At 37.7% G+C, this 14,292-nt stretch overlaps 1 protein-coding gene across 8 annotated transcripts in view; it reads right to left on the reverse strand.

Annotated features, from left to right (window-relative positions):
• PTPRM (protein tyrosine phosphatase receptor type M) overlaps positions 1-14,292 on the reverse strand; it is a 437,865-nt gene that overhangs the window by 257,903 nt on the left and 165,670 nt on the right. For all 8 annotated transcript variants that reach the window (XM_041477609.1, XM_041477608.1, XM_041477613.1 and 5 more), the window contains exons 6-7: positions 13,976-14,150; positions 6,088-6,381 (exon numbers count right to left, since the gene is read on the reverse strand). In XM_041477609.1, coding sequence (XP_041333543.1) covers positions 6,088-6,381; positions 13,976-14,150 — 469 coding nt within the window. The remainder of the gene's footprint in view (positions 1-6,087; positions 6,382-13,975; positions 14,151-14,292) is intronic.

Genomic DNA, 14,292 nt, shown 5'->3' on the forward strand with positions numbered 1-14,292 from the left:
CAAAGGAAAGATGCCTTTGAGATGAAGGGGCAGATACTCTCATGGTGTTTATTTCCTAAAAGAAAATGTTCTGTTTTCGCTATCACTGGCAACCACAAATGTAGAGAAGCATCCAGAAGGATGCAGTGTAGCTTTAACTTTGGCCTGTGATAAAGTCTTTCCATCACACTTTACCTCACTGTTTATACAGCTTCAGACAAGGACAGGAATACAGTGAAAGATCAGAGAAAAGCGGAGTCTAGGAGAATGCACCAAACACCATGGTGGCACCTTGTCTTCCAAGACTTTGATAGAAACTTGGAATCACAGAGTAGCTGAGGTAGGAAGGGTCTGGTTCATCTGGTCCAACCCTCACTGTACTCCACCCTTGCTCTACCAGTGCCAACTACAGCATCTTGTCCAGGTAACTTCTGCATATCTCCAGTGCTCTTTACTCACTTACAAAACCATCCCACCACAGAAGGAATTTGGGTTCATCAAGTATGACTTCCCCTCTGTGAATCCATGCTGATGACTCCTGATCATGTCTTTGTCCCTTGTGTTCTTGGAAATTGTTTCCAAGATTGGTTGTTCCATCATCTTCCCAGAGTTTATGGTGAGATGTCCAGACTGTAGTTTTTTGTTTGGTGTTTTTCTTCTTTTCTTCCCCCTCCCCCCCACCCCTCCCCAGAAACTTAAAGGACTCCTAGGGGAAATTCTAGACTGTGAGACAAGAAGGAATAGAACTGGATTTAAAGCAATTTTTATATGGGAGGGATTTGGATTGTCTGGGTTTTTTCCAGTCCAAGATTCCTGGTAACACAAGAGGAAGCTGTTCTGTAACACAGCATCAGAGAAGTCATCCCAGTAAGTAGCACCTCAGGCACTTGTCTCAAGTGGCTGCCAAAGAAGAACTTTCATACATTAGTGTCATGGTTTGACCCGGAAGTGAGGTTTTGGGAAGTTATGGTCAAACCAATCATGTTCTGTTCCAGGGTCACATCTCACAATGACCATTTTTGGGAATACACCTTTCATGGGGGGCACTGGCACTGTGCCAGAGTCAATCCATGACAATTAGTCAATGCTGAGAATCATTTGTGTTTTCTGAAGGGCCCCTTCCAAGAAGATGCATTTCTGTTTTGCTCCCCATCAGAAGTAAGTGAACCAGTGACACAGACACACGAGCATATATATCTCACTATGCAGTATTTTCTTGGAATTCTAATAAGATCTTTCAGTTTATCTCCTGCATATCTGAAAGCTGCAATTCACCTGCTACAGTGCAGAAAATCCAAAACTAGCTTTTACCCTTAGGACAAAGTGACCTCATATATGAGACGGTTTGAGTATCAGAAAGGCACGAGGAAAAAAAGGACAGTATACTAGGATTTTACTTCCATAATAAAATCATAAATAAAATATAAGTTCTCTGTGGACTTTAGTTCTGATAAATCAATGCAACTTTCTACTAAAGTTTATTACAGTTTCAGTTTAGGAGTGGAGACTTTAGAAATATCATGGAACTTTTCCATGGAAAATGAAGTGGTGCAGTATCTGCACCCTGCTCCTCAGGGTTCGGGTGTCTCTGACCTGAGGTCGAGCTCTAATACAGCACAGCTGCAAAAACCTTGGTTAAAACTTCTGAAGAAAATTTATAGGAGAAAGAGCTGTGGAAAAAAAACCCTGCAGTATGGCTTCAAGTTGACATTTTCCTATGATCACAAAACTAAGCAACGTTAAGTCTGTTATATGCCTAAAAAACCCTGAACCTCTTCACAGGCAGCTCCCCACGGTATACCAACGAGAAGGAATAACTTAATTCCCAGTGACTAAGATCCTTCCTCTCTTCTTGAGACAAAAAGGTCACAGGAGATTGAAGTCTTGAACAGAGAAAGGCAGCTGCCATTTCAACCTAGAGAAGTTCTTAGGAAGGAACTCATCTTTGCTAATAGTGATATAGAATGAGGAAGGGCATGGAAATCAGCAGGAAGCACCACTGAGTTTCAAGAACAGCTAGGGCATGGACACTGACAAAGGGAGAGACTAACAAGTGCATTAATAACACAAGAAGGTGAAAGGGTGGAAAACAGGGAAAACCAACTGCAAAAATGACTTATTGTTCCCAATGTTGTACACAAGAAGATACAGACTGTCCATCCTGTACGACCTGGACAGTGCTCCATGTCATGGGGCAGGATGAAAGTGGTGCCGCTGAATACTGTCCAGCATACCTGAACACACTGAACTTAAATGCAGGATTCAAGACAGTTCCTGGCCTGTGCCATCTGCCCAGAGATACTTCTGCCTTGTGCAACTTGATGCAGGTCTGAATTGATCAGAGGGAAGGGGATACTCATTCCGCCAGTGTGTTCTGACACATAGATTTTTTTTTTTTTTCCCACAATGCCAGTGGGCAGAACAGAATAATTTTGATTACTGGAAGATTAACCAGCTGAATGCAAAGCAATGAGCAAACTGAGAAAAACAAAGATGATTCTTTTTCAAGAGAGGGGATTTAAAGAGTTCCACTGCTCTTCCAGATTGTAACAAGCCTTCTAGGAGTACCAGACATTTTACAACAAACCTGCAGCAGTGTTTCAAGAGCTCAGTTGTACTGGGAGTAACAGCTTTTCTCCTGACAGCTCAGGTGATGGGATAGAAAAGACAGCAAAATCAACTATGTTAATTAAAACATTTCTGTTACTTCGTTGTATGAAAATTATTGGTTAAATTGACAGTGATTGTTTTTTGCAAATACTGCAGGGCAGTAATTGTGTCTTAGCACAAAGAAGTAGAGATCTGACTGTTAAAAAAACTCAGTTTGGGGATAATTTATTTATTTTTAAAATTTTCTTAAATTACAATAGAGTTTTCTGTTTCAGTAAAAGAAAATATGCTAATTTTCAGAAATTATGCCAAATGTCACAGTGAAAAAAAAGAATTATGAGAAAAAGAAAACAACTTTCCCTAGGTGGCCTCAACAATCCCCTCCCTTAGCAGGAGGGTGCATTTTATTTTAACTTTTCTTCCTAAGGTAGCTGTCTTTAAGATGTATCTGTACACCAGCAGATTCAAGGAACAACACAAATTAGAAATAAAGTCTCCTAACAGAGGGGCCATAGAAAAAAAAATTGCAGGAGCTCATTTAGCAGTTCTGAATTATTCAGGTGTGTTTTAACTGGGGCACCAGAATGCAGAGACACAGACCAGATCAAGATTTGTATCATGCAATGAATGTCAAAGACAAAGCATGCTGGAAAGACCCGAAATAAATAAATCTACCCACAGAAATACTGACATGGATAAGATACTACAAAACACACTCTATCTTACTAATTCTTCAACATATCTACTTTAGTTTTACTATGGACAGTTCCACCGGTTTTGGGTCAGATTGGGTCTCGTCAGGAACAACAGTGATAGGACAAGGGGAAGAGCTTCGAACTGGAAGCAGGTTTAGATCAGGTATTAGGAAGAAATTCTTTACTGTGAGGGTGGTGAGGCAGTTGGAAAAGGTTGCCCAGAAAGTTTTGGATGCACCATCACTGGCATTCTGTATTCTAAGTTCACAACACCATATGAGATGGTTGTGGAGAGAGGGAGCTTTCAGCATAGAAAGAGGTGGTTTACATTCCAGACAATCTGGGAAGGCCTCCATTCCACACCTCTAAATGAGAAAACCCCTTCTTTCTGAGTCTGACTCAAATGTGATTCACCATGGCCAAAATCCATTAAACGCCTGCAAACCTGAACTCCACATTCTAGGTTAAACCTAATCCAGACCTCAATGTAATTCTTTGGCTTTCTGAGAATTACTGGAAGAACACTTACATTATATTTCATCAAAAGGAAACAAAGCACTTTCTGAAGTGGCAACTGCTCCAGTGAGTGTGATGCAAACAAGTCTGGAGAGATTTTTTTTCTTTGCATTCTAATTATAGACACTTTCATTTAGTAAAGTTACAGATAAGACTTGTCTATTACAAGCCTCTGAAATCTCATTTTGCTAAAATGAAAACATATTTCAAATGCTTTGGAGAACTATTAAGATTATTGAATGCCTAGCATACTGCTTCAAGTCTCCAAGTGGTTCACTATCTTCCCCTAGGGAACAGGCAAGCAGCATGCAATTATCACAGTAATTAAAAAGGTGCAATGATTCTTCTCTTAAAGACTCCTGTTTTATTAATTCTATGGTATGCTTTGGAGACTGGCATTATTTTACTCCTACCCAGCTTAATTATACCGTCATTAGTTTATCAGCATCTCTTTTTAAACCCTTGGGCCAGTTATTAGCATGTCACTTGCTAACAGTTAACCAATAACCACTACACCTTCAAAGGAGGGTCTTCTGCTATTAAAAAAAAAAAAAAGCTAATTTGTAGACTCAGATTTAATATCATCATTCAATTTACATTTTTCAGTCATTTAACTTTCTGCTTTTAATTTAAGAAGGTTACTGTTTAGCTTAATGAAAACACAAATAATTCTGATGTATTACAAGACACTACCAGGTAATAAAACACTTCCAGTACACACTGGTTTATGAAACTGAATGCCTGTTTTTATACGCAACAGTATGTACCACTGAGAAAACAGAAAGCATATGATATTCTTGTAATGCAACTAAAACTGTGGATACCACTCTCTACTAAGTCTGGCTGAGGTGGAGTTAAATTTCCTTCACAGCAGCCTGTTTGCCACTGCATTTTGGATTTGTGACTAACCCAAGGTTGGTAACACAACACAACCCTACAGGACAGACAGGCTCACTTACACAGCATCCAGTACTGCATTACCTGATCACAACAAGCAGATGAAAAAACTATTAGAAAAACTGTTTAATTTTAAAATAACTGAAATAACTGTGTATTAAGTATATACTTACCTTGTCTAGACAGACATTTACATTATTATGAAGGGCACAGTGACCCAGAAACCCCCCTGAAGGAAACTATACTTAATTTGTATGCTCCACTTTTGACTAAGCTGAAGTTATCCTAGCCTAGCAGAGAAAATCTTATAAATAAAAAGTTCTTAACTATTATTATACTTTAGCTGTACTGCTTTCTGGTACTTTTCATTAAATACTTCTTTCCAGTAATGAGAGGAAGAAAAACACCAAAAAAAAAAAAATCAAGGACTTAGTACTTGTCTAAGTTTGCATCTTCAGAACATAAAAGTGGGATTCTGACAGCAACTATATTTCATTTTTTGTTTGACATCACACCAATTCAATTCAACTGAAATGACATTTACTCACTGACAGGTGGCCAAGTGGTTTTACAAAAAGTGTATGCAATGGAAATATACTATTTTTGTTGAAGTACACAATTTTTCCCGTTAAAAAGGCATGTAAAGTAAGTTCCTAAAAACACTAGGAACAATGAGTTAATACCACTTGTTACTCTCATTTTCTCTAGCTACACTCCTGCCTTATCTTCCACCAGCTTTACAGCAGCAAAGGGATGATTCAAAATATTGGGGAGAAATAGTAACAACCAAAGAAAATCCAGTATCATAGGTCACAGTATCCTCTATTACCTTCTGAGAGGCTAAATCCCAAACTAATATCTCTGCCAGTCTTACTGAAAATTATTCTACAATTGCTTCTGTATAATAGGTGAACTTTGTATGCTACTACAATCAGAGGTCAGCTCTATTAATTATAACATCCAAAACAGGAGCCAAGATTGCTACAATGCAGCAGAAATTGCACTCTCTCATTTAGTAAAGAGACATGCTGTCAGTCACTCAAGAAAGCAGTCCTTGGCTAAACCTCATCTGCTAACTGAGACTCAACAGTGAATGCTTTTGCTGTTACCCAGGATCTCTTTCCACTTTATCTACAAGTTTGATACAACTGACATTGAAAAAAAAAAAAGCATGCAGTCATTATTTCATCTACAGTCTGCAGTGGCACAGAAGGTTGCTTTCAAGGCCACTGTAGCTGGAAGATGCTAGTATGCTCTACTTAAAACCATTCAGCCCTAATTCCTGCAGCCTGCTGGTTTAAGACAGGCAGTAAAAACTGCTAGTGAATTAAGTTATGTCTTCAGCCCTAGAAATACACTTACAACTTTCCTATCACCTTGGAGTACTCACCAGCACATTTTGTTCTTGTCTTGAGAGCTGGGCCAGGAGATCCTGTTCCTCCTTCACCTGGTCTTGTAAGTAACACACTGATTTCATACTCTGTATCAGGATCCAGGTGCCCAATCTTATAGCTTGTGGAGTCCACAGGCTGTATGTCATACCAGCTTCCACTTGAAGTTCGATACTCAACTTCTCTTTGGATAATGGGACCATCCCCATTGATGGAATTGGCATTCAGCTGTATCCAGAGGTAAGTTGCACCAACTGAGGACAGCTGAGGTGGAGCAATGGGAACTGGTGGCTCTGAAAAACAGTAAGGTATGATAATAAGCTATGATTACACTTCCATTCTTTCTACTTGTAAAACATTCAAATAAGTAACAGTTTTTGTACTACATTAGAATTGAAGACTGCATAAAAACATGGATATGAAGAAATCACCACTACAGACTGACTTATTTTCATTAAACTACAGATTCTTTTGCTTATGCAGTTGGAGATTTTAACCTGAAGCTTTTGGTTTAAACCTCCTAACTTCAAATCAGGTGCAAATGGAATTCTATTCACTCAACATTCCATGGCAACTTCCAATTTAAAAAGAAAGAATCTCAGGTTTTCTCATACAAATACAGTTCATTCTGGATATTAATATTAATCCTACTCAAAACTAGTGTTTTCAAGATAGGCTACAACGTAAATGTTATCCTTACACATAATGAGAAGAGGAATTTCTGCACAGAAAAAAAATGAATTTTTTATTAATTTTTCATGTACTTAACTACTTAGCCTTTGTATTTTCAGACTTCTGTGTAAGAAGAGTAAGTACAGTAATTTTTCAATTCTATACTTTGGTTAATGAAAGCTGGAGGATTTCTTGAGTTTTCACTAGAGGTCTGTTTCTACTTCATGTAATTGTATTCTGCTTCATGTAATTGTTTCTACTTCATGTAATTGTAAACATACTTCATGGTATTTTCACTAACTACCACACAGAAGCGGTTTCACTAACTACCACACAAGTGGTACTCTGTATCACAGAGCAAGCATGCATGCGATATCCTCATCGTTTGGATTCTGAAGATTTCAAAACCGACCAAAGTTTTAAATCCAATTTAATTTACTATGTGATGGGCAACTTATTTTAAATTAGACTGCAGAAATAATTTGCAGACATCATCTTTTTTGAAGGTAAATAACAAATATTTTTTTTCCCTACTGGTTAAATTACTTTGCCATTTCATGCATCATGTCTGCAAAAAATTCACCCTCCTGTTGGTTAAATATATTCAAGTAGAATGAAATCAAGCCACTATAATAAGGCATTATTTGATCCAATATTCTATTCTATTCTTAACATATCTATCAGCAAACACTGCCACCTTCTTAAATCTACACAGAATATGCAATGAACGCAGAAAGGACATCTGTCTTCCCTAAGCTTTAGATTCAGATTTAGTCTCTTCTGCTAACCATTTCCCTCTCTGTTGAGATACAGGTAGTCAAACAGAGAAGAAGTTGAATTTATGTATTTCATCACTTTGTCGTGCTCTTCAAAGTCACAGTTAAAGCAAAGGATACAGAAGAATGAAGGAAAAGTGAGAAAGGATCACTGGGAAGCCTTTACTGAGAAAGAGCAGAATTGCTATTTTAAAAAACACGTAATTATCCTACAGTATTCTATGTTTTTTCCATTTATAGAGAGAGTAACTCAGAGCACTAAGTACACAGCAGATTAGCTGTGCCTCAGATAGATGCTGTTTCTAATTAGCAGGGTACACTTGTATGCAAGCTTCGATCTGTGCAATCTGTTAGCAATTGCTGAAATACAACACTACAAACCAGCAAACACAGGCGTCATCACCGTGTTTGCATTAGTTTTGTTAAGATGAAAATGAACAAAGTGATTGCTATCATGAAGAACACAATACAAAGGGCAACAAACCAGAACGTCTCCAAAGATATCTATTAAGCATTATTAATTGGAATAGACATAAAAATCACTGTAAAAATATTGTGGCAGATTCCAGGATACAAAGAATATTGTTTAGATTTTCAAATCGGCAGGGAAAGCATTGTTTTATGTCAATAGCAATTTATTGCAAACTGATGTCATTGCTGAGTTAGAAACATAGTGTAGTTTTATTGAAACTATTCTTCCTAAAGTATATAAACTATGGCTTCATACAGTGATAGTATGTCTGGAAACAGTTCTGACTTGACTCAAAATGATTTAGCATCAATTTAAATCATTAGGCTGTTTTGTGAACCAAGCCATGAAATGGAACTTTTATAAAGCATCCTAAGGCATTTACTTAGCCATGCTGAAAGAACAGTTAATTACTTTCAAGTTCCAAATACTACTAAAGGCTGTTGAAGTGCCATTCAAAATGCAAACTCAGGAGTTAGGTCACTAAGGTTAGTGGTTACACCAATTCATTCCAAATATTACAAGTACTTGAAACATCAGACAGTATTTTATTGTCTTTTTATACCTCAGGGCAGTTTTTCAATTCTCTGGGACCACAATGAAGAGGTTAATTCAAGTTAGATTACTTCAGCAAAGCTTGCATACACTGCAATTTCATACTATTAACATAGTTTAAAACAAAAGTTACCTTCTTACCAGAGATTGAGACTACCTAAAATGAACCTTTCATTACAAATATGATGCTCATATTAAGTAACCGGTTAAAAACATGAGACTCAATTAAGCAGATCCTCTAATACAAATACTATATATCCAAATATAATGAACTGATTTTAAGACTGAAGTCTGAAATGTATTCTTCTGTCTTACTTATTTTTTCTTTTGACAGAGTGATTTAATATTTTCAGGACGCTGAGGAGTTTGAACTGCTTAGGTAAGTACCACACTGCAGCACTACTGTCCTTCACTAAAAGCAGTTTTACTGGCAGCCACTGAGGTAGTCTCAATTAAATAACATGCAAATTAATATCTTTATGAAACAGTACAATAGACTTGATATTTAAGGGCTGTGTATGTTCCAGGAAGGATTTTCAACTGACAGCAGAAACAATTTTGTAGCAGTAGCTATTCAGTAGAATGACTTAGCTTAAAGAGGAATTCTTCCTTGCAGATCTCCTCCCGAAGCAAGTAGACAAATTTATTCAGTACTGTGAAGCCCTTTTAAACATAGGTTTTTAAACTAGAATATTAACTGAAAAAAAAAGTAAGTGCATCCATATTTCAAATTTTATGCCTTTTAGACTTCAAACCACCTCTTGAATTCTCTGACAAATGAAAATGGGCACAATCCCTTAGGGAAAGGAAATAGTGGCTACCTTACAAAGCAAGAGGTGTGCAGGTGACAGAAAGCTTTAAGCAGGTGCTCTCAGGCCACTCTACATAACTGGATCACTTATTTTAAATATGAGAAAAAGACAGACTTATGATAAGGAACAGCCCTTTTCTTACACAGATAATAAAAACAAATGTAGCCATACATGAATGTATACTATTTATTCTTATGCACTTATTATTAATTGAAAAACACACCTGAAACTGCAATTCCTTCATTTAAACTGCTTTGTTCTTAAATTACACAGATTTTCCAAACATTTTCTACAACATCTTAACATCTTTTACTTTGCAGTTCTTTTCAAATTTTAATTGGGAGGGGAAAGGCATCACGCTGAGATGCCACTGGAGATAATAGAAATCTCTAAGATTTAAGTGAGTTAAAGAAGACAAAAATAGACATTTCTTCTCTGCAGCTCAAAAGCGCTATCTTGAAAAATGACAAAATCTCACTTTTTGCAAATGTGTGTTTACCTTCCCCTCCTTTTCCCCCTCTACAAAATCACAGAATCATGTTGGAAAACACCTCCAAGATAATGGAATTCAATCTTTGACCAAACACCGAGATATCAACTAAACCACAGCATTAAGTGAATGTTTTCAGGGATGGGGACTCCACCACCTCTCTGGGCAGCCCGTTCCAATGCTTAACTATCCTTTAAATGAAAAAAGTCTTCCTTATGTCCAACCCAAACCTCCCTGGCAAAGCTGGAGTCTATGAGCTCTTGTCCTGTCCCCTGCTGCCTGGGAGAAGAGGCTGATCCCACCTGGCTACAACCTCCTGTCAGGCAGCTGCAGAGAGCAAGGAGGGCCCCTCATCTGGGCATGCAGCTTCTTGTTCCTGCACTCCCCACTATCCACATTGTTAATCCATCACCATTTTATTCTCAAAGTACAAGGACTCAGCAAGATGGAGGACAGTATACTAAAAGCACACAAATGGCAAACTCATGGATCTTGATACCTGTGCTTGGATCCAGCCTGCCCCAGAGGAGCTCAGATCCCTGCTTGCAATTAAATTCTGTACACTGTATTTAGAATTTCGGGGAAATCTGAAGGATGAACTCAAGGAATTCCCAGGGTCTTCTTGGGTTTTATTTAGTAGTTTATATAGTTGACTAAGTAGTTTTATATAGTAGTTAACTAACTGTATTTCAGAACAGATTTTCACAGGAAGAGAAAAAGTGCACTTTTGATGTAACTAGTACCCTCTCCTGAAAAAATATTACTGCTTCAAGTCCAGAGCCTTCAGCACGTTCCTACGCCAAGTTCACTAAGATAAATGAACTGTATCAGCTCTTCTGCATGGAGGTTTTCTCAACACCTCCGGACTGAGGCACACACCCACACTTAAAAATACAAGTCTCTAGTCAGTTTGCCAAAAAATGAGCATATGAAACTGGACTTCATTATAGGAATTGTTAGGCAACAATAAAAATAAGTCCTAATGCCAGTAATATTGGTAAAAAAAGGGGTGCAGACAGTGATGGATGCAGCATGAAAGGTGTGTTAGAAAGAGCAAAAGCAGATGCCAAGTATCTGTGTGTATTTAATACAGGAGAACAACTGACATCAAAGATAAGTAATTGCTGATATTTTTGTACTATGTCTTGATGTCAAAATGGCTTTGCCCTCCAGAATAAATTCTTTGCTCTAGAGGTCCTGTAGAGGTTTGGTTCTGTTCCTGGTGTCAAAAAATTTTCCATTTGGAAAATGCAGACATTTAAGCTGCCAGCATTACAGATGGCTACCTTTCTATGCCCTTGCTCAAAAACCTAGCCAAACTCCTTTTAACCAATTTGACACCTAGGTTTACCTTGTTTGAACTCAATAAGCAGTCTGAACTCTGTAATAATCTGATGTCTGCTAGACAGGCTCATTCTGTTCTCCTAAATCTAATCTGTGTTGGATCTGCCCACTATTAGAAAACTTCAACCTAGGGACTGTATGTAGAACTCTAAATTACTTCACCAAACACATTTAATCGATTCCACCCGACTATTTTCCTTTTGCTCAGTGTTTGATTACTTTTATGCCATCTATTAGATACGAGCTGATGTTTTTTACAATAAGTGGGTTATCTGACAGGGCCAATTTCATGCCTCCCATTAGATAAAGTGACATTTCAATCCAATTCTCTGACAAACTTAGATGAGGATACTGTGCAGTTTGAGCACATACAATGACAAGGCACTTGTCTTTTCAGCCTGTCTTATCAGAACAAACACTCAGGTAAATTGAAAACCTCCCCTTCAGGATTTATTTAAATACAACAATCAATACTTTATTACACCATCCTCTAAAAGGCATGTAAGTTACCACAACAAGTTTTCAATTAAAGCCCTTTCTCTCCCGTCCCCCACTTTTTAAGGCCAGACTAATTGTTCACTGACAAGCTTTTTCTCATTAACTAGACAATATTCATGTTTACTATTAATTAATAACAGAACAGACAGCTCTTTAATTGTGATTTTCCCCCCACCCCCACATACTGCCGCAACCTTGCTGTAACATGCTCACTCAGGTGAAAATAGAAGTCAAAAAAAAGAAGAGAGTAAGAACACCTGGCAGTTTCTTATATAGTCTTTCATTTTCAAGGTGTCATTCCTATTCCTTTGTGATTGTAGGTTTGATCTGCAGCACCTGAAACTAGCAGCCCTTCTGCTCTTTTCAAGAGTTCTGGTACCTTGTCTCCAGTGTCACACAACATCATGCCACAAGAGCACTACAAAGCTTAAAGATCTTTAACACACATAATTGGAATCTACTTAGGTTAAGTTCCTATTTAGTGAAACTTTGTCTACAACGGAGTGGAATGAATGTTGTACAGAGTTCTAACCCACTCTACTGTGCAAACATCTCAACTTAAAAGCAAATATGTTTTGAAAAAAAACCCTATTCCAGAGCAGAACTTTTTGCAACTTCAGTTACAGGTTCAGTAACCAAAATTAAATAGAGAATGATAAATGTGAAGAACTGATGCTCTTCAACTTGCGAATGCTCAGTTTGACTCTCCTGTCATTCTAGCTATGTATTTCCAAAGAAATTCCTTGTAAGGCAGTTTAGTTACAGAAGTGTAAATGAGAAGAGAATTAAGTTCATTGTTTGTAACAAAGAGGGGGGAGTAATTACACCACTGTTTTTACACATACTATTATTAAGCCATCAGCAATTCACAAGTATACTAAACATTACATGCAGTGTGGGCATATGTACCATATTCTTCATGATTTATGGATAGTAATGGATTAAAAAAGTATATATAGCTGCACTGAAATCAACATGTTATCTTTGAAGTCTGCTAACTGGTATTGCAGAAAACCTGCCAGAAGTTAGGAAGCACCATTTCTTAATTATATGCCATCAATAAGAAAGCGTATTTATTCATTAGCCCTTAATGCTGCTGTTCAGTACAGTCATCTAATGTTTTACAGCACAATGCTTAAAATGGGTCTTTTTAGGTCAGAAGGAATGACCTGCAGGTGGTCTCATAAAAGCTCCAACACAGGCAATGGGGATTACCATAATTACTTTGCCATTCTACAAGCAGTTAATGGGATTACACCCTAAGGCTATCCACTTGCTCACAGTGCCCAGTGCAGATTTTCTGAAAGAATCTGGGTAAGCACAAATGCTTTAATGATACGCTTCATAATTTCATCTATTGCAGCTCAAAAGGAGCACTAATAAATTACAACACCCTGAATCAAAGAGACTGAGAAGAAATGAACTCCTCTGGCTTCCTGCACCTCTCCTCACTGATGCAGTAACTCCTCCCTCTGCCTCCTTCAGGCAGTGCTCATTCCTCTTTGATTTCACTGGTGTAAGGTCTGAAAGATGCTTCATCATTCTTACTGGGGTTACAGTCACAGTCCACGCTTCCTTTCTTTGCTGACTTTCATATGTACCTATTTTTGGCCATCTACTTTATTTTCTTTTCATGCTTGGACTGAAATAACCTCATTTTTTCCACCACACCTTATAATTATATTCTCATCTCACCCACTCTGTTTCTTTTTTCATCTGTCCATTCAAATAACTCTTCTGTGCTTTCATGCTACAATTTGTTTTGTCTTGTTACCTTCATACCCTGGATATTTCCAACATCCTTCTCTTGGCCTGTTTCTCTTCATTCTACTTATACCTAAGTGTTTCCCAAAGCTTTTAAAAACACCCCTCCATATACTGAAATATGTGTATGTTATCTGTTCACTTAATCTAAATCTTGCATATTTTGTAGTAAGTATATTTTTAGAACACAATCTCCACAAAGGGGGCAAGTAGTCATTATTATGTTCATACTTTAAATAAGTTTGTAAAGACGTACAGGTCTGAACAGCACATTTTGGGGAAACTCTTAAAACGGCAATCAACAATACCAAGTTAATTAGCCCTGGTTTCTTCTATCACTCCCTTGTTACAGCTGGATAGATTCTTAAGATTTACATAAGCAAAATCTATTTACTGAACCTTTTATCAAGTTCAACAGGCTATGGGTGACATTCTTCCTGCATTAGCAACTGCAAGCCCTGATTCCACATAGGGAGCACACCAATATTGATTTGTATGGTGAAGTACCTTTGACTATCAGTTCTGCATAGTTGGACACACCAACTCCTCCTTCCGTCCGGATCATGCAGCGATAGTTGCCAGCGTCCCGCTTCGTGGCATTCACCACACTGAAAAGAGCTACAAATCGTCGGGCATTGAACACTTTTATGTCCTTCAAAGGTGCATCCCGTACATAAATACCCTAGGCAAAGAAAATAAAGAATATTATTAGTCATATTAGAAAAAATATACTGACCCATTGTATTTCTCACAAGTTCCCCAGAAGGAGAGGAAAGATAAAAGCAGAAGTCTGTATGTTACTTTTACAGGTGCGACAGTGAGAC

Source organism: Pyrgilauda ruficollis, unplaced genomic scaffold (assembly GCF_017590135.1).
Source record: "Pyrgilauda ruficollis isolate IOZ18807 unplaced genomic scaffold, ASM1759013v1 scaffold41, whole genome shotgun sequence".
Classification (NCBI taxonomy): Eukaryota; Metazoa; Chordata; class Aves; order Passeriformes; family Passeridae; genus Pyrgilauda; species Pyrgilauda ruficollis.